The sequence below is a fragment of the Mustela lutreola genome, chromosome 11 (assembly GCF_030435805.1).
Source record: "Mustela lutreola isolate mMusLut2 chromosome 11, mMusLut2.pri, whole genome shotgun sequence".
Lineage (NCBI taxonomy): Eukaryota > Metazoa > Chordata > Mammalia > Carnivora > Mustelidae > Mustela > Mustela lutreola.
The window spans coordinates 12835925-12858318 of NC_081300.1; the positions used below are offsets into that span (position 1 = coordinate 12835925).

The window sequence follows — 22394 nt, forward strand, 5'->3', positions numbered from 1 at the left end:
AGCTGGGTTTTTTAAAGGAATGTTATAAGAACAAACAAGATATGAAAAAAGCCCAAAGGCATTAGGGTCAGGTCAAGTAGAGGGCATGACTGATAACTAGTTATAAGAACTGAAAAGCTTTGCCCATATTTTAAGGCCAGAGAACCAACTACCTCCATATTGTGGCCATATACAGAGAAATTGATAGACAACTCAAATCTTATATCTTTATTAAGTAATACATTCTAACTCCTGAATAAAACAGAATACAATGAGTCTATACTGATATAAAATAAACAAATGATAAAATTAAAAGTTTTATAAGGAATGGATATGTATATGCTTTCAAGGATTCTCCCCCACAGAACACCACCTCACACCTCATACAGTGGCCAAAACTTTGATCTTCATTTTAAAAACTGGCCACATCAAGTTTTGGAGAAAATATGGAACAAAAAAAACTCTATGAAACTCTATATGAACTTTCATCTTAATACTGGTGGGGAATACAGAAAGGTACAACCACCTTGGAAATCAGTTTAGTAATTTTCTAATAAAACATAAACATTTACTTGACATGTGATCTAGCAACTCCACTCTCTGATACTTACCCCAAAGAAAAGAAAATATGTGTCCACAGAAGGACTTTATACAAATGTTCACAGCAGCCTTATTCAGAGGGGCCAAAAACTGGAAATAACTCAAATTTGCATCAGCAGGTGAATGGATAAACAGACAGTGGGGCCATACTCGGTTGTACAGAGGAAGACACTACTGACCCCCACAGCAGCATGGGAGAACCCTCCCCACACCGCGCTCGGCCAAAGATGCGGAACAGAAAGAACACATAATGTAAGTAAATCCACCTATATGCAGTCCAACCTGGGGTGACAAAAAGCTGATTAGTGGTTTCCTGGAGCTGAAGCTGGAGAGGATACTGATGGTGAACGAGTCTGGTGGAAATTTCTGGTGGAATGAATGCTTGCTTTACAACTTGATCAGCTGGTGGCGATCCAAGTGTTAATGTTTTCAAAGGCACTGATGTGTACACTTAGAGTGTATGCATTTTGCTTAATGTAAATTATGGCTCAAAAGAGTGGACAGAGGAGAAAAAGGAACAGAACTGCACAAAACATAGTGACTACTGCCTCTGGAAGTACTCGGGTGGAAAAAAATTACGTATGTTTTTAAGAGCAACTTGGGCCAATTCTCAATTTATTCATATATTTTTAACCCTATTTAGTTACATACCAGTATTCCTGTCATATGGAGCAACAAGAATCATGAAACTACAAAATAAAAAGCAAAATTCTGCCATGTGTGATCCACCAAGCTGCCTTTACTGATCAAGACATTAAAAATTACCAAATTTTAATTTTAATTTGAGATTTGAAAGAGTCTAATGAGAAAATTCATTTCTAGACAATTTTCCATTACATAGCCTTGGATAAAATATATTATTTTAAAATGTAAAGCTATATTTGTGTCAGTTTTGCATACAATTTTCACAATAGTCGAAGATGAAAGCCACGCCTCACCAACTATTTCTGTTTATCAATGGAAGTATAGATACCTTCTTCCTTTATGAAACGGTATCATCCTTTTCTGGGGAAAACCCTCAAAGTACAATCCTATCGACTCTATCAGAACGGGGCATGTATCAGGATTACTTATGCTGTACACCTGGGAGCTCACACAGGTGGCCAGCGACTATGTAACAAATTAATGGATGATTGAGTCATTTCCCTAAGTCACTTGGGCGCCCATCATTTGTTCTATAAGAACTCATTTGTATTTCTATTACAAAAGACACAATAAACATCAAAAAAATGAGTTATCTGTCTCACTGTGTGCAGCATAGTGTAGGCCATTCGACAAACAATTATTCTGTACCTACAATATGTCATCCTGGATTACATGGTGGGTTCTCATATACAGGGTGACCCAAAAATAAATAAATAAATAAATAAACCAAGCATCCTAAAAGCCAGAATAAGGGAACTGAATTCAGAACACAAGTGGGCCAGAACTTAGGGAAATGCCCCAATCTTAATGACCAAGGCAGAGTTGATGGTCTGGAACAAGACTAGCAGTATGAATGCAACATATTCCATGGAAGTAGCTCAGATCAGTCAGAAAATAGCTGGTGGGCAATCAGAAAACTAGAAATCTGAAAAGCTTAAGGATCCCATAAAAAAGGCAAACTTCTAAGTTCAGGAAGATGTTTTATAAAAGACACAAGAGACCAGAATTCACTGAGGGTTCTACCCTCCCAAGTGGCTGTGTATGTGTGGTTCCCCAGAGGACAGGGCTGTCTCAGAGCACAGAAACCCAGGGATAGTCCCTGGTCTTCTAGAATCATAATATCTAAAACTATATTGTCTCTGCTCCTGATCATTGTCTACCCAAATAGGTGGAAACCAGCAACACACATAATCCAAAATATTGCCCAAGATGATTCATATTTCACGTGAGACTAATAATGCAATTGTTTTCTCCCTAAGAAGGACTCTTTCACCTCAAGTTTTTATCTAACAATAATTTTAAGAAAAACAATAGCTTCCACTTTAAGTGGTCAGACTAAAGTGAAACAAAAATAAATTGCACACGACAAATGAAGCACTATCTGCATTTTCATCTCTGCGGTAATGCTTATGCCCACTGCAAGAGGAGCACATCAATGACCTTGAATGCACACTGAGACAGCTCAGAACACATCCTGGAAAGCCTGATGGCAGTGAGGTAAAATCCGCCTGGAGATGCAGAATGCATCACAAACATAGTATCATAAGCAAATATTTTTAAAATCCAGGGGATTCCTCAGTGTAAACTTAGTGATCCAGAACTTTTAAAAACCCCTGATGTGCTTAATACACATATTGGTGCCCTGGAACACTCATTTCCAAATGCTGATGTAGAGATGTAAGACAAGGGAGAGAACTGCTGCTCTACATGAAATCCAAAAAACACTTTAGAGCTAATGAAACAGCAGCTTAGGTTCCGATAAGGTGGCTAAGGACAAGTTGGCCATGCTTTGGTCTCCCAGCAAAGTTAGAGGATGCTGCTGTGGCTGCTACTGGTGCTGGTGGTTCTGGTGCTGGTGCTGGTACTGGTGATATGATGGCAAAGAAAATGGCAGCTAATATCAGCTAGATACACGCCGTGTTCTAGATCTTTAATAAGCACGTATTCCATTTATCCTCACAATGGCTCAATAAAGTAGAAAGTAGAAAGTCTTAAATTCATTTTTAAAATGAAGAAATTGGGGCACCTGGGTGGCTCAGTGGGTTAAGCCTCTGCCTTCAGCTCAGGTCATGATCTCCGGGTCCTAGGATTGACGCCTGCATCAGGATCTCTGCTCAGCAGGGAGCCTGTTCCTCTCCCCCTCTCTCTCTGCCTGCCTCTCTGCCTACTTGTGATCTCTCTCTGTCAAATAAATAAATAAAATCTTCAAAAAAATAAAAGAAAAGAAAGAAACTGAAGCTCAAAAAGATGAACTAACCTGCTTGAGGCCATATGCCTATTTCCAAAGCCCAGATTTATATTCAGTTGTCTGATCCTAAAGCTGGCACGTAGAGTGACTCAGAAATGGACATAAACAAAATTTGTTTCTGTTGCTAAAATCCCTCTTCATGTCTGAATGATTTTCCAGTATAATTAGACAGAAGATAATTTCATAGGGAGTATGCACCCATATAATGTTAGAAGTGATATTAGAGATCATTTATATAATTCTGTTCACTAGCAATAAAAAACAAAGTTCCAAAGAAATAAGCTGCCTTCTCTGAGACCACAGTCAGGTCAGATGAGACGGAAACCAGCTTCCTGACTCCAAACTAGGGTTCATCACTTTGCTTTCTTCCTCCACTGGGTTGATCAATTTAATGCTACATGTCATGTTGCCACCCTTCTGTTATCCTGATCTGCTGTCCCCAGAAAGCACTGACTGCATAAGCCGGAGGGTATCCATTCGCAAACCCACTTACCCCTGGCATCATCAACAAGCCCCGTGCTGAATATACTGTAGCTCTCAACAAAGAGATTATGTGGCATTTAAACATTTCCACTTCCTTAGGACAGTTACAGTCTTCACTGATAAGTTGCCATTAGATGCTGTCTCCCTACTCCCACAAGAAGTCGGTGGATGGAACACTGGATATAAGATGTGCAAGAACTAGGAACTGATCAGATTTTTGAGCACTTGCATTTCCAGACACTGGTCTATATGCTGAGCATGCAAACGTGACTACAGTTAGCAGTGGAGATTCGTATATACAGAAAAAAAATCAATATATATACAATATATTGATATCAATATAATACAATTCAGCTGGTAATATAAAAGAGTTTCACCAAGTACTCTGGGAGGACTGGATTGGGTAGAATAGTTTGGGAGAAACAAGAAATGCTTCCTGGAGAAGAATTTCACATGACCCAAACCCAGAACTGTCTGATTTACTTATTTCAAAACCCGGGATATCACTATATTGATTTATAAAGGAAATCACACCATAAATTTTATCTAGCTATCCCTGAGAACTCCTTCCTGTTGCTTAAGTTCACAGATCAAGCTGTAGATGAGATACTCATCTTGTCAATGAAAGAACAGAAAAAATTAAAATGGGATTTCCAACAGAAAAGGAAATCAGTATCCAGTATATACCAGTATATCGGGATCTTACTCCCCCTTCTCCTGTGCGAATTATAAGGAAGGAAGGGAGGGAAGGAGGGAGGGGAAGGAACGCAAGAAGGAAGGAAGGAAGGAATAGAAACATCTGTAAATTCCCTTTTCAGTAGTTAGGGGCAGGTATAACTCACGGCCTCACAATTCCTGTAACGGCTGCAGAGGAGGAAAGCAGCTAGGTCACAGGAAGCCCTGGAGGAAGTGAGAACGAGAAGAGCAATGCCCAGGCTTAGCAGCAGCACACTGCCCCCAGGAAAGAGCCTCACTCTGAATATAGAGAACAGCATGCCTTCTCTGGAAAGCACGCAGGGTCAGCAGGAAACTTCCTGGGCCTGATCTGGCTCAGGAGCACAGAGGAGACGGGTATCTCAAAGAATGGCACACCTCCAGCTTCCACTGTGACAAAAGAAAGCCAGACAGAGTGCTGGTCCACTCTAGCAGGAAAATCTGGACAAGGAAGAAATTCCTGAACTCATCAGAGAACTATAGTTGCAAGGGAATCACCCAGCCTGAAATCTAAGGAAAGACAAACACGTCCAGGAAGAGACAGACAGACACAGCGCTGACTTGCCTGGGGCACAACGCAGAGGAGGACAAGCGATGTTCAGACAAGTACTAAAGGTCAAGTGTGAGCAGCACAAGGGCTCAAACCCTGGGAGCCAGAGACGAAAGGGGAGTTCATACTCGCTCGGTCTTCATGGCAAAGGTTCACTGGGGCTTCCAGAGAAAGACAGGGCAGGGCATCCTCAGTGGTGGGGGTCTGGAGGAAGAACATGGCTGCCACAAGCAGAACAGGCAAAAAGCCACACCTGGTTCTTCTAGAACCAAAAGGCACTAGCCACTGAGACAAGGCAGCAAAACCCATCACTCCAGTAGCAGCAGTGGACTCCATAAGGGAAAAGGGAAAAAACCCTCTTCTATGTGGGGACTATGAGAGGCCTCCGGTCTCTGGAAAGAAAAAACCACCCTTCTCAACCAGGCTTGCTGGCACCAAGCAAGCGGAAAGACCCTCTCTGAGGTCAAGATGCATAGGAACACTGGAGGCCGAGGATGGAGCAAAAACACAGAAAAAACTTTCCAGCAATCGCGCCTCCAAACTAAACACAAGACAACCCTATAGGAATTTAAGCCGTGACTGCACTGAAGACAATCATAGCAACTACATCTGAGCTCAGTTCAAATCTTGCCTAGAAAGACTCCATATTTCACACTAACTGCATAGCAGAAGAGGCATGCCTATTTCCAGACATAAATGCTATTTCCCTCAGTCTCTACTGTACTACACACAAAGTTTGGTATTTAATAAAAATTTATGAGACATGCACACCTACAAAACACTCACAAAGGAGAAAATAGCACACTGTTCAGAAACAACGCAATCAACAGAACCAGACTCAGACATAATGCAGATGTAGGAAAGATCATAGAGGAATTTTACAATAACTATGATTAATATGTTAAAGAATCTAGTATGATTTTAGTATAGCTTTAGAGCAGTATCATAATTTGCTTTAATATACATATTTATCAGACAGGAACCAAGTACAAAATAAATATCTGCTGCTAGAGTAAGACATGACTCGTATTAAATAGAGCAGTATACTCTGCAATTATCCTACAGTCTCCAAAGATTGGCTATTTTCTATGCTCTGTAATTCCAATAAACGAGTTTGGTGGATACTATTTCCAAACATCTGGTAATACCAGTTCAAGATAATAAGCACAATAATAAAGAAAACAGTGTGATGAGTGCAAAGAAAAAGAGAATTGAAAGTATATTAATGACCACATTGTTTTACAGAAAATTTTAAGAGATAGTTGTGACAATCAGATTGTGGCTAATTGCTCTAATATAAAGTGAAAAAACACAAAGTCAATGCAACAACTCCAAGGACAAATACAAATTAAAAACAAGAGGCTTGATTCTTCCTGTTGACAGGAAGAGATTCCTCCCCTTTCCTTTTTCTCACAACATTTACTCTAAGAAAATTTGGAATTCTAAGTACTTTCTCCTCTTTGAAATAACTTTATATCCTTTTGAAAACTAATTAAGTGTCGTTAGCTTCATTGCTTGAGGAATGCCTTTTCTCGAGGACCTGGGAAGCATCTCTGAAACGTACACTTCATGGGCTCCAGCACCATCTCCCAGATTCTGTAGAAGAACAGGCACCGAAGTCAGAGGCCGGGTTTCAAAAACTATCTCCCATCTTAAAGATAGGACAAGTTTGGTTTTCCTCTGAATAAAGCCAATTAGCTAACACAGGTGGTCTCCCCAATTCCCAGATGAATCTAGAATGAACTATGTGTGACAAATGGGGCTGAAGTCCCCTTCCATGAGGACTAGTGTTTCTTGTTTCAGAATCCGTCGTTATACCTTACATCTGCTTGGATACGCAACGGGATGTGATTCCCTTCTGCTTTTGCAGTCTCTTAGCAAATTGCCTGTGATATGCATCACATCCTGGTTTAATGCTTATTCAATAACAAAAGTGTCTTCTTTTTCTATTACCTCTGTCAAGAGAATTTCTGGGTTGGAAGAAGACTTTATTTTTAATTGTATTTCCCCAACACTTTCCACAATTATTAAGAGTATGCTTCATTCCATCAGAACCCTGCCACAGGACAGTAAAAGAAATGTGTGTGATAACAGATGCTGGCGAGGATGTGGAGAAAGGGGAGCCTTCCTACACTGCTGGTGGGAATGCGAGCTGGTGCAACCACTCTGGAAAACAGCATGGAGGTTCCTCAAAGGGTTGAAAATAGAGCTACCCTACAACCCAGCAATCGCACTACTGGGTATTTACCCTAAAGATACAAATGTAGTGATCCGAAGGTACACGTACACCCAAATGTTTATAGCAGCAATGTCCACAATAGCCAAACTATGGAAAGTGCCTGGATGTCCGTCAACAGATGAATGGATAAAGAAGATGTGAGATACACACATACACACACACACACACACACACACACTATGGAATACTATGCAGCCATCAAAAGAAATGAAATCTTGCCATTTGCGATGAAGTGGATGGAACTAGAGGGTATCATGCTTAGCGAAATAAATCAAGTGGAAAAAGACAACTATCATATGATCTCCCTGATATGAGGAAATAGAGATACAACATGGGGGTTTGGGGGGTAGGAAAAGAATAAGTGAAACAAGATGGGATCGGGAGGGAGACAAATCATAAGAGACTCTTAATCTCACAAAACAAACTCAGGGTTGCCTGGGGGGAGGCGAGTAGGGAGAGGGTGGTGGGGTTATGGACATTGGGGAAGGTATGTGCTATGGTGAGTGCTGTGAAGTGTGTAAACCTGGCGATTCACAAACCTGTACCTCTGGGACTAATAATACATTGTATGTTAATTTAAAAAATTAAAAATTTTAAAAAAAGAAATGTGTGTGATAATTACAACTTCAAAGAAAGGAGGTTCTGTTTTACTCATTTTTAAAAGATAATTGACTGCTTAAAGCAAAAAACAATAGCAATCTATTGCTGGGTTTATAAGAAACAGAAAAATAGGGGCACCTAGGCAGTACAGTCGGATAAGCTTCCAACTGACTCTTGGGTTTCGTCTCAAGTCCTGATCTCATGGTCCTGAGACTGGGTCCTGCCACAGGCTCCATGCCTTACAGGGAGTCTACTTGAGATTCTCTCTCTTCCTCTCCCTCTGCCCCTCTTGCTTATATGCACACACTCTCTCTCTCTCTCTCTGAAATAAATCCTTAAAAAAAAAAGTATTTTAAAAAAAAAGGATAAAAAAGGGATTTTAGGGACGCCTGGGTGGCTCAGTTGGTTAAGCAGCTGCCTTCGGCTCAGGTCATGATCCCAGCGTCCTGGGATCGAGTCCCACATCGGGCTCCTTGCTCCACAGGGAGCTTGCTTCTCCCTCTGACTCTGCCTTCCACCCTGTCTGCCTGTGCTCGCTCTCACTCTCTCTCTCTTACAAATAAATAAATAAAATCTTTTATAAAAAAAAAGGGGGGGGATTTTAAATTATAAGAAACCGAGAAATAAAATCTGTCCATACAATAGCAAAAGAGATGAGAGGATAAAATGGAAGTACACTCTCTTGAAGCTGTCACATTAACAATTATGTATACGGCATTTCCTGAAGACAGTCAGTGAAGGCTTAAACATGCATAGTATAGGCTCTAAAGCAACCACTGGTAAGCCAATATTGGAGATAAAGCGTAATACTAAATATTCTCAGTCAGTAAACGGAAACACCAAACAAGTAAAACAAGCAGAAAACAAATGGCAATATAGTAGATTTAAACCCAAATGCAATGATAGTTATAGCAAACACTAATGATCTAAATATTCTGTTTAAAGGACAGAAATTGTCAGACTATATAAAAGAGCAAGACCCAACGTAAGAAAGAGCCCAGCTCCACTTCTGGTATTGGACTGCTGACAGCATTCAAGGCCCAGGGCTCTCTCCCTCTGACCCCACAGCTGCTGTTAGCTGGTGAGAAAGCGCTTGAGCTCCCTCCCTTGGCACCCGCAAGAAGGGTAAACAAAGCAAGCCCTGATGTGCAGGGACTCTCATCCAGGGCCAACTCCTAACCACAAGAAAAGCCCTCCTGGTACTGAAGCCTGGGACCATACCACCCTCTCCCCAGAAAGTCTCTTTATTGGAGTAATAAATCTTGGTGTGGGCCTGGTATTATCAGTCTCAATTTTTTTGGAGAAGGGTCCATTTTACCTCCATAAGATAATCACGACACCCCATTATATGATGTCTATTAGGGGGGAAAAAAAACTTAAACTATGAGGACACATCTAGGATAAATGAAAGGATGGAAAAAAAAAAATACCACACCAGCATTAGTCACAGGAAAGCCCGAGTGGTTATATTATTAATATCAGACAAATTAAACCTCAGGACAGGACCGTTATCAGGGATGGGGAGGTACTGGCATATAATGGATGTATAGATTACTGGAAGAACAGAGGACCTAGAAACAGACCCACACATGGATATGTCACACAGTTTCCAAGATAACTAATTATTGGGGTAAGGATAGCCTTTCCAAGAAATGATGCTGGAACAACTGAATGTCCACATTTAAAGGAAAAAAAAAAAGTGTCTTAAGCCTTATTTGACAAAGACTTATTCAAAATAAATCACATGTCTAAATGTAAAAGCTAATACCATAAAAGTTCTAGAAAAAAACACAAGTAGTCTCAGCAAATTTGAAATAGGCAAAGATTTCTTAAGTAAAACCAAAGTGAGGAAGGGGGAGACACTAAGAGGCCCTTAAAGAAAAAGATGAAAAAGTAGTGAACTGGACTTCACCAAAACGTAAGCCATCCCACTGTGGGGGCGCTGGTCTCTCCTCTCGCCCCGCCCCTCCGTGCCTGGCCAGGACAAGGTGGCAGCGGGCAGGGCAGCCAGGAGGCCCCATGCCCTGTCCCCACAGGAAGCCTGGAGGCCGCATCGCGTCCTGCACCACCTTCCCCACCCCGCGCACGCGCACAGGCAGCTGCAGCTACGCGGGCCGCTTGCACTGGTGTACCTGGGCTTCCGGGACTGCACGTGCCAGCAGTTCGGGTCCCGTGGCTCCATCCCAAAGTGGCCATCAGGTCGCAATGCTCCATCCCTCGGCAGCCACTCGCTGGCGCCCTGGCCACAGCACTGCCAGCAGCTCTGGGGCCGAGGCTGAGGTGGACCTGCGCCTCCTGGAGATCACAGTGAAGTCCACTCACTACCAGAGGTTCCTCCAACCCCAAATCTAGAGGATTCTTTCATGGGGTCATGGAGATTCTGTGGGGAAAAGGGTGGAAGGGGACAAGTCACAACGTCCCAGCACAGCGGGGACATAAGAGAAAACTCCACGAGGCCCTGACCCGTGGCTCCCGCGCTGCGCCCAGATCTCGCGTGAACATACCCCGGGACGCTCGGGACCGGATGCGGGGCATGGAAGCCTGGAGGTATGGGACCGCGCCTGCGCACTGTGAGGGAGGAAGAGCTTGAGGCATTCTCCAAGGGTAGTGACCCCCGCTTGGGCCTGGGCTGGGACCACATGGACGTGGCCGTCCTGTTGGTCATCTGTGATGAGGTGGAACTCAGGCAAGTGTGGAGGGCTGACTGAGCCCCAGAGGGTCTCTGCCGGGGGCGGGGGGGGGGGCACTGGTGCCTCTAGCCCAGCCCCTGCTGTCTTCTTATGATTGCAGACCAGTCCCACCAAACGGCCCCCTCTCCCTATCCCTTGCACTGTGCGGTCTGGGTCAGTCACCTGTGGCCATCGAGTCCTGTTGTACCATGTGTCCCCTGTGGTCTGACACCACCATTCTGTCCAGGTGTATGGCCAGGGGTAGGCGTCCCTCGGGCCTGTGCCTCATGAGCTGTGTGCCTCAGTGTCACGTTCTGTGTCACACGACCCTATACCCTGCTTCTTGGGGTACCCGTGTGGCTTGGGGCTATGACCCAGTCCCAGCCCCATGCCTTCTACTCTGGGCAGCAGAGGCACCTGTCACAGCCTGTTACAGCTACCTCCAGGCCTCTGCCTAGCCTCAGGGCATTCCAGGGGCTTGGTGCCCTAGCCCCCTCATCCCGCCATGAGCCTCAACTGACCCTCAGACCCTCCCTCCTCTAGCACAGGATGGCACCCACCACTCTCAGGACCATCTCCCTAAGACAGAATGAACTGGATCCTGGGGGAAGGGGGACAAGGAAGAAAGAAAAGCATTCCGTATATTTGACATGGAATTTTTATTCAGAATATATTAAAAGCAATTAGAAATCCATAACTGTAAAACAATATAATAAAAATGAGCAAAAGTTTGGACAGACAGTGCAAAAGAAGATATCCCCATGGCCAATATGCACATGAAAACATGCCTGTCATCATTAGTCATAAGGGAAATGCATAAATTAAAACCACAATAAGATAATACCAACACACCTCTAGAACGTCTGTAATGAAGACTGACCACATCGACCCTTGGTGAGGATGCAGAACAACCGAAATTCTCATATGTTGCTGGTGGGAGTGAAACACGAAGGACATTTTGGCAGTTTCTTAGGAACTTAAATATACACTTCTCATATGGCCCAGCAATTTCACTCCTACATGTCTAAATGAAAAGAACTGAAAACATATGTCTGTATAAAGATTTACACACACACATTTGCTTAGTAGCATTATGCATATGGCTGAACACTGGAAGCAACACAAAAGCTCATCATTGGGTAAATGGATAAACAAAATGTGGTTTATCCATAAAATGGAATACTCTCTGTCCATAAAAGGCAACAAACTACCAGTATCTCAGCAAAATTGATGAATCTCAAAAACACAGTGCTGAACCAAAGAAGCTAGGCACAAAAGAGGACATACTATATGAGTCCATTTGAATGAAACTCTAGAAAGGCACGGATTGCATGGTGCACTGGGTGTGGTGCAAAAACAATGAATACTGTTATGCTGAAAAGAAATATTTAAAAAAAAAAGTGACAGGTACAAATAGTGATCACCTATAATATTTATCTTCTCAAAATCACATTTGTTTCACAATATCAAAATGCTTCCACAACTGACAACAGATAAGTTACTCTCCATAGAAGAGAGGGTAAAAATATGGGAATCCTCTTTGTCTGATACACTGTTTTATTTTGTTCTGGCTTTAAGCTTTATGTTTTGCTAATGTGCTTCTAAATTCTGTGCAGTTGGCCACATTATTTGCTGAGAAAGAAAAGAGTAACACATGAATTGAGTAAATTATTGTTTTATTTGTATATTATGTCACACGATTAGAACCAGAGCGACTCCCAGAAACATTAGTCCATAGTCTTTACTGAAGAGTCTGTGTCTCACCATCCGTGCACGAAACTACAAGAGGTTGATTTACTTTCAGAAGAAATCAACCAGAAATTACTAATGAGCCTTGATTTAACTCACTTGATACACAGCACAAACAGAAAGACATTTCACTTTTAAGGACAATTATAAACACAACGCACCCTATTACAGTCATTAAATCACTGATTTTGATGGTAAGATTGGAATGCAAGCAAGTAAAACAATTTATTTTTGAAGGCTGGGCTATTTCCATAGTCTCAATTATACCCCACCACTCGTTTTCTGCCAAAGCGATGACTATCCTAAGGAGAAGAAAATCTACCAAAGAAGAGGATGCTGTTGGATTCCTGGTGCTTGATGAAGAACAGGAAAGGGTGATTGCAATAAAAATGTTCACAACCTGGCGCTGAGGTGAGAGCAAAGCCCACACCGGTGGCTGCCGAAGACTCCGTGCCTTCCTCGGTTACCACCACAAACGACCTGTGCAGGAACTTCTGTGCGTGCAGCCTGGAGTGCGAGGACATCCCAGGATAGTCAGCTCTGCACACGCTGAAGGCTTCCCCCATCCCCATGGCTGACAAGACGGCCTCCAGATCATAACCATCCTCCACTTCAAACCGGGGCAAGTGCAATATCACATTCCTTTCTTTCATATGCCCAGGGCTTGTCCACTCTATTAATTTTTCTGGAGTTATTTGATCTATAATCTATTAAGAAAAATGGGGAGGGGAAAGTGATACGTTATCAATACAAAGTTGAAACATTGCAACACTGATTTGTATCAGAAATTACTAATTTTAATAAATAAAAATAGAAATTTTATTTCACTAGACTCTTGTCTTTATATAGCAAGCACTTGTCTTATACTTCTTTATTTAAATTATCTGTGTATATGTGAGGCACACCTGGGTGGCTCGGTTGGTTAAGCAGCTGCCTTCAACTCAGGTCATGATCCCAGCGTCCTAGGATCGAGTCCCGCATCGGGCTCCTTGCTCACCAGGGAGCCTGCTTCTCTCTCTGTCTCTGCCTGCCACTCTATCTGCCTGTGCTCTCTCTCTCTCTCTCACAAATAAATAAATAAAATCTTTTAAAAATAAATAAATAAATAATCTGTGCATATGAATTTTTAAAGATGAGAAATGAGTTCTTATTCTATCAATCTAATATATATTATTTCATTTTTTACTGTTCTCCTGTAGTCTTTTATGAATATATGATATACAGTTTTTTATATTAAGTTGTATATTTATATGAATTATATATAAATAAAATGTTATAATTAAAATAATTTATATGTTATATATATTTTTACATAGTTGCAATCTCTTTGAATGTCCATGTTACTTGTTTAAATGTAAACTTTTCACAAGCCTGTATCTCTCCTGAATATCTTCAAACAGGTGGATAATAAGTCCATCAAGCTCATAAATTTTGCCAAACATTCATCCATTCACTTTACAGTCTTCTAGTATGTATCCAGCATGACTGATGCTGATAGATACTGTAGATCCCAAAATAATGATGATAATGATGATGATGATAAATTTCAAACTAGGTATCCTAGTGTATTTAAGGCAGAAATTACTGATTTCAGTGAGGAAGGCAGTTTTTTTCTTTCAAATTATTTCTCTAAGGCAATCCTCACAACTGGGATTTTTGGGGTCAGAGTATAAATACTCTTAAAGCTTTCATATATATTGCCATTTTGCTGTCCCAAATTTTTCCAACATATAATGCTACTAGAGATGTTTCACAGCAGCAGAACAACATCTAGTATTATAATAATAGAGTATCTATCATTTATTGAGTACTTCCATGTACTGGACCCATTCTAAGTGATATCTTAGTCTAAGTTTAAATCAAAAAACTAAATCAAGAGGTTCAAGATTAAAGGTCTTATGGATTTGGGATGATGATTATGTCCTGATGTAGGTTCATCCTTGGTTAAAAAAAATTACCATTCTGATAAGTGATGTTGATGATGAGGGAAGCTATGTATGTGTGGGGCCAGGGGAAATCTCTGTACCTTTCTCTCGACTTTGCTGTAAACATAATACTGCCCCCCCAAAATTAAAATCTTTAAAAAGAAATTAATGGCCCAAGACAGAAATTCAGGAGGTCTAATAGCCTGCTGAACAGGATGCAAACTTTGCTGTATGTGCAAATGCAATTTTTCTAGGAAAAAGGTGCATAGAGATCAACCATTTATCAGAAAGGTGGCTGATCTTTAGAATTCCCATATGACCTTAACTGTTCATTTTAGCTCATCCCCAAGTATTTTAACTCTGGTTGTTTCCAGTAAACCTGATACCATCTAATGCTTCTTTTAGACATCCATCTATAGAGATATTTTCTGCTTGCACTGCCAGATGCCAGCTCCCTATCAGAAGTCCTGTTTCCAGGCTTACCTAGAAACCAGCTTTGGAATTCAAAGCTTCAGGAAATGAAAGTAAGATTGGGGAGACACAAGGTTTTTACCTTATCCAGACCATCAATGTCATTGGGCAGCAACACAAACATGCTTAAGTCGTTGTTTTTATATGGAATCCCCAGGATTTGGGCTTGTAAGTCTTCCAGGAAAGTGAAGCTAAAAGAATGGCACTGTGTCATCATTGGCACAGATTTGCTTGTACTCTGCAACAAAGTAACAGAGCATGCCATGTCAAAAGAGGCATAAGATGACCAAGTTAGCTCAGCAAAATAATTAGCTCAACAGAAAACAATGCTAAAGATCAGAGCCTCAGAGTCGCCTTTGCTATCTACCACATTTGCTCAAATATGACTTTAGATTTTATACTCCATGTATAAACACAATAAATAAATAAAGGACCATACCTTATTCAGCCAAAATTCCTCCTCCTTGGTATTTTCTTTCTTAAACTCCCTGTCCCATTGCCCTTTAAAATAAACTATGTTCACCAGCACCAGCTTGGTGAAGCTGTTTAGAGAACCATCTGGAAACAGGTCCTTGATTTTTTCTGCAAACGAACAACAACAAAAAAATTGGCCCATCTTCAAAATCACAAGTGCTATGCATGGCAGATATGATGCAGATGGACTTGACTCATCATTAAAAACTCAGCCAGGTCAGCACCTGAAGGCCTTGCTGACAACAGGTTTGCTGGCAGAATCGTAGGGAGGTTCTCACTTTGCCCATCTCCTATTTATCCCATTGGATAAATTGAGGTGTGATGGTTAAGAGTTCAAGCTCTGGGATCAGATTGCCTCTGTTAACATCCAGTTTTGCCTCTTACAGGTTGAGGAATCTCAGACAAGTTATTTAAGCTCGCTGTGCCTCAGTTTCCAAATCTGTAAAACAGGAATAAAACCTGCCTCATAGAGTTTTTGCAAGGAATAAATGACTTAATATGTGTAAAGCACTTATAGTTATCTGGCTCTTAAGAAGCATTTAGTAAGTGTTACCTGTTATTATTTTTACCCATTTGATATAGTTACCACCCAAAACTTAGAGATTTATTCTATTACTGGAAAAGGTGCTAATGTTTTTGTCCCTGGGATTAGTCTATTCCACACTAAATACTGCCTTCAATCAACCATTTGACAGGCCCTCTTTTTTCCTGCTCTTTCAAATTTTAGTTCATTTTTTGGACTAAGTATAAAGACCCAAAAATGGACTGCAAAATAATAATGTCTTCCTAATAACTGGAATTTTTAAAAAATGTATTCTGAAACTCTAACACTAAAGTATAAGCTCTTGCTCCCTAAGTTCTATTTCCGTATTAATAGTCCCATCTGATATTTCTTGAGCATTTGCCTCATGCTAAGGGATAAAGAGGGAGGAAGAAGTGAAGGCTCTGTCAAGCTCTCTGTTGTGGATGAGGCTGAAAGTTTTTATCACCACTGTTTAATGCTCAGGTGGAGATGAAGCCTGGGCAGCCCCAGCTACAGGTAGTAAAAGGCACGTCTTGATGGGAAGAGACCGAAAGTTTCTCACTTGACAAAGAGAAAGGATAAACCCTGTGATATTTCCACTTATGGACCCAGACTCAGAAAGGAAGGATCTGATATAAAGGAAAAGAAGTGAACACAACAGAGACAGGAGTCCAGTTTCAGGAGCCCCAAAGATACCATGATCCACAACCTCATGCAAATCATTCTCCACTATGTGTTTCCAAGAAGTTGGCTTTCTTTGGTGCCTCTCTGGTGCCCCTCAGCTCCCTCCCATTTGCTGAGACAATTCCACCATCTGTAGGGTCTTCTCCCATTCCTCGTGCCCAGTGCTGCCCTTCTAACTCTGAAAAATTTATCTCAAGTCTTCACCTCCCCAAATCTTGTACAGCCTGGCCCCACATGCAGTATCAAGCTCAGGTCTTCTCTCAGTGCAGATACTCAAGAAGTGTTTTATGTTCAGTGACTGATCCATACTCTACCATTTGTTTGGCTTTCAACCCAGGAGTTAATCTTCTTTCGAGTTTCATCTGCTGCATTTACAAAATCAACAGGTTCCAGAGAGGCATGGTAATATTTTTCCACGTAATCTAAGTATTTCTTCAGGAGGAACAGGAAAGAATACAAAGGTTGAAAATTCAATCTATATATTTCTTACATATCTAAGTAAATGTGTTTCTACATTAAGATAACTAATATTGTTAGCAGGGAATTTGGGACCCGGGCAAATCACTTTGAGTACTTCCATACATGTTTTTTTCAGGTGCAATAGGGGTAAGGCAAAACTCCGAATTAGACTGCCAGAATTAAAAAGAAACTCCCAAATGGTCTGGATGTCTGGAGAACAGGCAGGGGAGCACACTCAGTGATATGGGCTAAACCAGGCCATCAGCTGAGGCAGTATGTCTTCAGGACCCACAGTCACAGAAGGGCCATTGGCCATTCATGAATACCACTCACAGATGTGGTGACACAGCAAAACTTACTTGAAGGAAGAGGTATGTCTTTTCTCCAAATAGCTTGTTGGTTATTTTTAGTTCAAAATCACTAGTGGGTTTGCCTATCTCATCCAGAAACTCTTGGAATTGGTGATGTATTTCTTCTGTCTTGTCAATCTTGTCAATCTTCAAAATCAAAACAAAATATATGTATATGTATATACATATATGTACATATGTATATGTATGCATATATATGTATAATGTGCTGTGTTCTTAAAATAAAGTAAGCTTAAGAAAAGAAAATGTTATTAAGGAAATCCTAAGGAAGAGAAAATACATTTATAGTACTGTGTTACATTTATCCAAAGGAAATTCTCATCTAAGTGGACCTGTGCCATTCAACCCCATGTTATTCAAGGGTCAACTGTACATGAATATCAATGACTGGGGATTTCAAAGCCAGTGGGGTCAGGTCCCACTCTCTCTACGATTGTATGATTGGCCAATGCACATGGCTAAGTGGAATAGATATTGTTATAATCCCATTGGCAAACAATTTAATATTTAACGAAGTCAAACACACATAAACCCTACCTTCCAGGTATATACTGTAGACGATTGCTGTCCCATAGAAATACAATGCAAGGCACAAATGTGAATCACATATATAATCTTAGATTTTCCGTAACTACATTCTTTTTTTTTTTTTTTTAAAGATTTTATTTATCAGAGAGAGAGAGAGAGCAAGCACAGGCAGACAGAATGGCAGACAGAGGCAGAGGGAGAAGCAGGCTCCCTGCGGAGCAAGGAGCCTGATGTGGGACTCGATCCCAAGACGCTGGGATCATGACCTGAGCCGAAGGCAGCTGCTTAACCAACTGAGCCACCCAGGCGTCCCCGTAACTACATTCTTAAATGTAAAAAGAAACAGATGGAATCAAATTTAATATTATATTTTTTTCCAACCAAATCTATCTAAACATCATTTCAATGTAACTATAATACATAATTATATATTAATATAATATATAAGTATTATATATTATTTCAACAAAAATAATATATAAAAATTAACAAAATATTTTACATATGTTACATTAAAAAATGTATATTTGGTCTCTTTCTCCAATTCCTAACAGAATTTTTAAGCCTTGTAATTTGCTGAGTGATAGGGGTACCTGGAGTATCTTTTGTTTTTAATATTTGCTCTTTGCTCTTTGATCCCAGTTCCTGACACAGAACTCCTAAATCCCTTGGAATTTCCTCGTATAGGAGCATCTTTTGTTCTAATAAAACAACTCTTGGTAGGATCCTGAACAGCTTCAAGGGGGAGTGCGGGGGGAGCTGGTCACCAGAAAAGACCAAACCATAATTACAAGCTTAGAATTTTCAGGCCCATCTCCCATCTTCAAGGAAAAGGAGAAGGGCTAGAGACAGAACTAATAATTGATCATGCCTATATGATAAAGCTTTCATAAAAAACCCTGAACTACAGTGTTTAACATTCATGTGTTGGGTCGGGGGGTGATAACTCCAAAGTCTGCAGGGATAGAAGCTCTTGCTCTTGGGACAATTTGAGACCTAACCCTATATAACTCTTCATCTACCTGTTCATTTGTATCCTTTACAGTAAACTATTGTTTCCCTGAGTTCTGTGGGCCATTATAGCAAACTATCAAACCTAAGTAGGGGGTAATGGGATCCTGCGATTTATAGCCAAGTTGGAGAGAAGTGTGGGTAATCTGGGAACTCACTTCCTTGCAATTGGCATCTAAAGTAGGACAAGTCTCATGGAATGGAGCCCTTAATGTTTGGGGTCTTCTCTGACTGCAGGCAGTTAATATCACAATTATTTAATGTGAGGAGGAAAAAAAAACCACATTTGGTGTCAGAAGTGTGAGTAGTGGAGCAGTTTTCCTTCAACAAATCTTAAAATTGTCAAGATCTCCTACTAAGATCTTGAAATTCAGTTTTTAAAAGCAAAGCTCAGAATACTCTGAATTCATGTAATATAATCAAATGTACATCTGGCATATCTTTGGGCAGCCCATTTTACTCATCTGTTTTCTCATCTATTAAGAAAGGAGATTAGAGTGGATGGCCTCCAAGACAGGCCCCAGTCCTAATATCCTTTCAGTCAGTAATTCTATTCTTTTTTGTACCTCTGTGGCTCACAGAAAAGTCCTGAGAAATGGACAGAGTTGCTCTGCAGAGCCATACAGTTTGTGACCTGCACAAAGTTGGAATTCAACCCTTAGCCCCATCACCAAGCCAGGAGTGGGCACCTATCCAATGGGGTGTTTGTTTTTCTAATTCCCATAAAGATTCTGTACAAGCTACTATACTTGAGAGGGAGAAGGCTCTGAAAACAACTGTGTTTCTTGATTGAGTGGACAGTGGAGCAGCTGTGTGACCCAATTTGGTTGCACAAATTTTGTGAGGAAGCCTGACTCTCCACATATGCCACTAAGTCAACCAGACAACCTGGCCATGTGGGACTGTGAAATGAACAGCTCATATTGCTAGGTGATTGGAGCTATGATTTTATGAGCATCTGGGACTGAGCTATGACTACTGTCAGGCAGATGTACCCCTCCTGAGACCTCTAACCATCTCCAGATTCCAGCCCTGACCAATGAACTTCCCCACATTTGAGCATATTATTCTTTAGGTAAGGAATACTACATCCCTAGAGCTGGAAGAGACCCTAAGAAGTCAGTGGTCCTGTGCTAATATATTTTTAAAATAAAATATCAATAAGGGGTTTAAAATAAAAATGGAATGTAGTAATAGCATTGCCTATTACCACCGTCATCATTACCAGGTGAGTCACCAGTGTGTTCCAGATACTCCACTGGACACATCATGGAGGCTCAAAGAAAATAACTTGCCCAAGGTAGCATGGCTATTAAGTCACTGGGTCAGGATTTAAACTCTTAAACCCATTCACACTGCCATAGGGACTTTGCAGTCTATGCACACTTAACATCAGAGTGGTCAAAGAGCTTTAAAGTCTCCTCAAGGCACGTGGGTGGCTCAGTCGGTTGACCATCTGATCCTTGGCTTCAGCTCGGGTCACGATCTTAGAATCCTGAGATCACGCCTCACATCGTGGGCTCTTTCTCTCCCTCTCCCTCCCCCTCTGCTTCTCCCCCAGTTCGTGCTCTCTCCCCCTCTCTAAATAAGTAAATCTTTTTTTAAAAGTCTCCCTTAATATTAAGGGTGTATTATTGTAAAATACCAGCAACCCCACTTGGCTGCAGTGTTTGTAATTGCTTAAAAATAAGTATAAACTATTAGCTCTCCTACACATTTTCCCAGGGAGCCCACATCAACGAAGCAGCCATCCTGAAGGTTGCAACACCTGTCTCCTCACCATTTGTTCTTCGGTTTTGACTTTTGAGCCCTCTGCATCTTTTTCAGAGAAAAGCATCTGGAAGGGACAGAAAATAGTCTGGTTGTGGTCAGAACAGAGAAATCCTCACACAGAATTAGTAAAATGTTAAAGAAACGTCAGTGGTAAACAGGTCATATTTCTCTCCTTTGCAAAATCATGCAAAGGTCTCAACTGCCCATTGATCTCTCCTACAGTGGTTTGGCCATTCATGTATTGACATTTGATGTGTCATTTATGGCCCAGTGGGCACTACGCAACATCTTCCAGAAGGTTCTGTTCTTCACACTCTATATTTAATTATGAGGTTAATGACTTTGAACAAGGCCACATCAATCCCCACTCAAAGGAATTTCAAGCACCAGAGAACAGATGGCATGGCGGTATTTGGAGAAGGAGGAGGACTTCCCTGACAGATCTGAAATTGCTCTGTGTCTTCATATGCATTCTCAGTTTCCCAACCCCATTTCAAAGTAACGCTGGCTGGCTGCCCCCAGCAACCAGCCCGTGTGGGACAGCAGTGAGAGCCTCCCTACCTTCTGTAACTGGACCGAGGCAGCTTCTTGGGCCTCCAGGACGAGCATGCCAATGGCAGCTGAAATGCCCACAGGGGAAAAGAAAATGTTGCCATCTTGTATTTTATTCAGCTTTTGGAAGAGACTAAACCCAAACTGAGTGTATGCTGCACCAGGCGAATCCATGAAGATTCCAGCAAGATCTGGAACAACAGTCAAAAACCAAACAAGAACATCTCACTTATTTGAATTGCTTTCTATCAGAGGAGCCCTTCCTGCTTCTCTTCCCCTCCCTGCAGTGATTCAAAAAATAGAGATTTTCACCCTGCCAGGGAAAACTCACTGCAGTCAGCTTCTCCCCCCTCTCTCGGTCTTCTCTGAGCAGGAGACGAGACTCAGTCTGGCAGCAGACAGTGTTTCTGTTCTCATTTCCCCAGGCAGCAGGGTTAACGCCTAAATGGTTTCCTTCTCTCTTGTCCTCTCCCAGAGCCTGCCTGTATCTGCCTGCCCACTGCCTCCTCCTGTGCTAATCTTCCCCAGGCAGGCCCAGCCCTTGCCTATTCCTGTCTTGCTGTCCAGCTGCTGGCCCATGGTCAGACCAGGGGAAGGCCTAGGAATCCCTGCCGACCTCAGGTCCAAGCAGTGTTCTCCAATCCAGCCTTAAAATAATAAAGCCAATACTGGCTCCTCAATACTTTCTATTTCTCAAGATTGAGATCTAGTGCAGCGAATGGCATGTTACATTCATTCTTTGAAACCCCAATCCCTAACTGCATGCAAACTTGACTCTGGGCAGAACTTTCCCTGAGGGACAAAGATAAAACTCTTTGCCGTGGATTATTAAGTAGGAGTGAGAGTGTTTTCTCTTCTATACTTTTCTATATTGTCTCAGGCTTGTACCATGAGTTCATATTACTTTCGTTATCTCACACAAAAAGAAATAATTTTGAAGAGCAATTAATATTTACCAAAATAAATAAAGCACACTTTGGGGTGCCTAGGTGGCTCAGTGGGTTAAGCCTCTGCTTTTGGCTCCAGTCATGGTCTCAGGGTCCTGGGATCGAGCACCGCATCGGGTTCTCTGCTTGGCAGGGCGCCTGCTTCCCCCAATCTCTCTTCCTGCCTCTTTGCCTACTTGTGATCTCTCTCTGTCAAATAA

At 41.5% G+C, this 22394-nt stretch overlaps 1 protein-coding gene across 4 annotated transcripts; it reads right to left on the reverse strand.

Moving 5' to 3' along the window:
* Positions 1–12778: 12778 nt before the first annotated feature.
* On the reverse strand, positions 12779–21428 carry SERPINB13 (serpin family B member 13). 4 transcript variants are annotated; one of them, XM_059140174.1, is made up of 8 exons: positions 21257–21428; positions 20689–20759; positions 20491–20503; positions 17467–17500; positions 16868–16987; positions 15312–15454; positions 14955–15110; positions 12779–13183 (listed from the first exon to the last, which is right to left on the reverse strand). In XM_059140174.1, the coding sequence occupies exons 1-8, from the start codon at positions 21419–21421 to the stop codon at positions 12779–12781; spliced, it is 1107 nt and encodes a 368-aa protein (XP_058996157.1). In that variant the 5' UTR covers positions 21422–21428. The 4 variants fall into 4 exon arrangements, with proteins under 4 accessions (XP_058996157.1, XP_058996153.1, XP_058996156.1 ...); XM_059140170.1 differs by having other exon boundaries at positions 16868–16985; positions 17372–17500; XM_059140173.1 differs by lacking the exon at positions 20491–20503 and having other exon boundaries at positions 16868–16985; positions 17372–17500; positions 20703–20759.
* Positions 21429–22394: the final 966 nt, after the last annotated feature.